This window comes from Manacus vitellinus, unplaced genomic scaffold, assembly GCF_001715985.3.
Source record: "Manacus vitellinus isolate BGI_N305 unplaced genomic scaffold, ASM171598v3 scaffold_192_pilon, whole genome shotgun sequence".
Lineage (NCBI taxonomy): Eukaryota > Metazoa > Chordata > Aves > Passeriformes > Pipridae > Manacus > Manacus vitellinus.
The window spans coordinates 41,241-44,193 of record NW_021939347.1 but is presented as its reverse complement, the minus strand read 5'-3'; the positions used below and the strand labels follow the sequence as shown (position 1 = coordinate 44,193).

Genomic DNA, 2,953 nt, shown 5'->3' with positions numbered 1-2,953 from the left:
CCATTCCCGGCCCCGTTCCCGATCTCTGCCCCGGTCCTGGTCCCCGCCCGGGTCCAGGTCCCTGTTCCCCGGTGCCTCTTCCTGTCCCAGTCCCATTTCAGTTTTCTGCCCTATTCCCAATCCCGATCCCTGCCCCGTTCTAGTTCCCTGCTCCATTACCGGTCCCCGTCCCTGCCTCGTTTCCTGCCCCATTCCCGTTCCCATTCCCTGCCCTATTCCCATTGCCATTCCCAGCCCCGTTCCATCCTCATTGCCATTCCCATTCCAAGGCCCCGCTCCCGTTCCCATTCCCCTTCCCTGCCCCATTCCCCTTCCCATTCCCGTTCCCATTCCCGCTCCCTGCCCCATTCCCGTTCCCTTTCCCACTCCCATTCCCCTTCCCTGCCCCAATCCCCTTTACCGTTCCCATTCCCTCACCTCGCAGCCATCCCTTCCCGCCGCTCAGCGCCGCCATCTTGGCCGTGGCCGCGCAGGGCCTTGTGGGAAGGTGGAGGACGCGCAACTTCCTGTCTGCCCCGTCTCCATGGCAACGGCATCGCCACAGCGCGGCCTGCGCGGGGCCGGGGGTCCCTGAGCCCCCAAACCTGGGCAACCAGCACCCAGAGAGCTCCCTGACCCAACCTTGGGGGTCCCTGAGCCCCCAAACCTGGGCAACCAGCGCCCAGAGAGCTCCCTGACCCAACCCCGGGGGTCCCTGAGCCCCCAAACCTGGGCAACCAGCACCCAGAGAGCTTCCTGACCCAACCCCGGGGGTCTCTGAGCCCCCAAACCTGGGCAATCAGTGCCCAGAGAGCTCCCTGACCCAACCCCGGCGGTCTCTGAGCCGCAAGTCTGAGCCCCCAAAGCCCCATGGGACCAGGGGAGCCCCCCAGGAGTCTCTAAGATCCCCAGGCTGGGGGTCCTGGTCCTCGTGATCCCCCAGCTCCACTTCGGTGACTCCACAGCCCCCTAGATACAGGGACCCTCTGACCCACCTGGTGGTCCCAGCTGTGACACCCCACCATCCCAACACTCCTGTCCCCACTGACCCCTCCCATTCTGCAGGTTTCTGGCCCCCCTTTCGCTCGGACCCTTCCCCTTTCAGCCCCCCCCACAGACACCCACCCAAGGGCACAAGGAGGGGACAAGGACCCCCCCAGGCCACCCCCTGCCATGTCTGAGCAGGAGGAGAAGACCCTTTGTGGGGGTGAGTGAGACATTGTGGGATGGGGGCTCCTCCCAGCAGGGAGGGGATGGGGGGGCTGCACCCCCCAGCCTGGACCCTCACCCTGAGATCCCACAGACCGTGAGGGGACATCCCCAGGAGTGACCCTCAGCGACAGCCTCGTCCTCACCAGGAGCAGGTGAGGACCCCACAGACCTTGGGCTGGCAGGGAGGGGGCTCTGGGCACCCCAAAGACACCCCCCCCCTCCATCCTTTTCCTCCAGATCCACGGAGCTGCTGCCCTCCTCCACCATCCGCCTGGACCGGGAGAACATCTCCTGCATCGGGAAGCTCCGGGATCAGGGAGGGATCCACAGCCTCTACCTGCAGCAGGTACAGAGCTGTGGGGCAGCTGAGACCACCCCTGGGCCTGGGGGGGACACAAACCCCCCCAGATCTGCTCCTGTCTCCCCTCCCCAGCATCCAGAGGGGAGGGAAAATAGTCTCCCTCCATCCGGGATCTGGTCCCAGTGACCACCCCCCACAGCCCCCACCCCAGAGGTCTCTGAGCCCCCCAAACCTGGAGGAAAAAGAGTTTCCCTCCCATCTGATACCAGTCCCACTGGAATTCCAGTGAGGGTCTGGGATCAGCCGCCTGGTGTTTCCAAACCCCACATGAGGAGCCTCAGGGTCCTCCTGAATTTTGGGGTCTCTCCATGTCCTCACCCCTGCAATTCCCTCTCCATGAGGGGACATTCCACCCCTGATCCCAGGACGCCCCCAAAATCCCCAAATTTTTCATGCCGCGGGAAAAACGCGTTGTTACATTTAATTTTCTATTTTCTACTTTATTTTCCGTTTTCTATCTTTATTTTCCAGAACAAAATCGAGAGGATCGAGAATTTGGGCTGTTTTCCCAACCTGAGGTACGGCAGCTCCTGCTTCCAGGGAAATGGCTTTCCATGGGCTCCCACCTTCCCTTGGCCAGGGAGGGGGCTCAAATTCCAGCCCCTGGGAGCTGTGACATCCCCCCCTCACCCTCCCTGTGCTCTCCAGGTTCCTCTGCCTGGCTGGAAACCGCATCCAGAGGGTGGAGAACCTGCAGGCCCTGCCTCACCTCTGTGCCCTGGACCTGTCCCACAACCTCATCCAGGTGCTGGACACAGGTGGGAAGCAGGAAGGGATGCTGGGGCTGCCAGTGTGTGTGTGGAATATCCATTCCCACCTTCCCTGCCTCAGTTTTCCCAGCTCTGGGGTGTCAGGGCTGCTCTAGGAGTCGCCTTGGGAGTGAGTGAAGAGCTGGGGGAGTTTGGGGGAGCAGGAATTTGGCTGGGCAGGGGTGGGGGGCTCAGGTCCCACCTCAGCACCTTTGTGCTTCCTTTTGTCCTGGCAGAGGAGCTGCCCCGGAGCCTCCAAATCCTGGATTTAACGGGAAACGAGTGCACCCGGCAGCAGGGATACAGGTGGGTCAGGGGGAGAGGAGAACAAGCCCCTCCCAAAAACCAGGGGAGCCTCTCAGCAGGGTACAGCCCCCCCAAACCAGGAGAAGCTTCGGGGTGAGCTAATTGTGGCCTCCCAGTGCCTAAAGATGGACAGAGACTTTGGAAAAGGGCCTGGAGTGACGGGACAAGGGGAATGGCTTCCCACTGCCAGAGGGGTAGATGGGATATTGGGAAGGAATTCTTCCCTGTGAGGGGCTGGGATGGATTTCCCAGAGAAGCTGTGGCTGCCCCTGGATCCCTGGAAGTGCCCAAGGCCAGGTGGGACAGGGCTTGGAGCAACCTGGGACAGTGGAAGGTGTCCCTGCCC

The 2,953-nt window shown here is 62.3% G+C and overlaps 2 protein-coding genes across 2 annotated transcripts in view; one reads left to right on the top strand and one right to left on the bottom strand.

Moving 5' to 3' along the window:
- MRPL10 (mitochondrial ribosomal protein L10) overlaps positions 1-454 on the bottom strand; it is a 3,141-nt gene extending 2,687 nt beyond the window's left edge. Inside the window, exon 1 of the mRNA XM_029959049.1 lies at positions 418-454. Coding sequence (XP_029814909.1) covers positions 418-454 — 37 coding nt within the window. The remainder of the gene's footprint in view (positions 1-417) is intronic.
- A 646-nt stretch (positions 455-1,100) lies between these two features.
- The window catches only part of LRRC46 (leucine rich repeat containing 46), a 2,658-nt gene continuing 805 nt past the window's right edge, over positions 1,101-2,953 (top strand). Inside the window, exons 1-6 of the mRNA XM_029959048.1 lie at positions 1,101-1,186; positions 1,283-1,343; positions 1,429-1,537; positions 2,024-2,070; positions 2,201-2,310; positions 2,538-2,611. Coding sequence (XP_029814908.1) covers positions 1,153-1,186; positions 1,283-1,343; positions 1,429-1,537; positions 2,024-2,070; positions 2,201-2,310; positions 2,538-2,611 — 435 coding nt within the window. The 5' untranslated portion in view covers positions 1,101-1,152. The remainder of the gene's footprint in view (positions 1,187-1,282; positions 1,344-1,428; positions 1,538-2,023; positions 2,071-2,200; positions 2,311-2,537; positions 2,612-2,953) is intronic.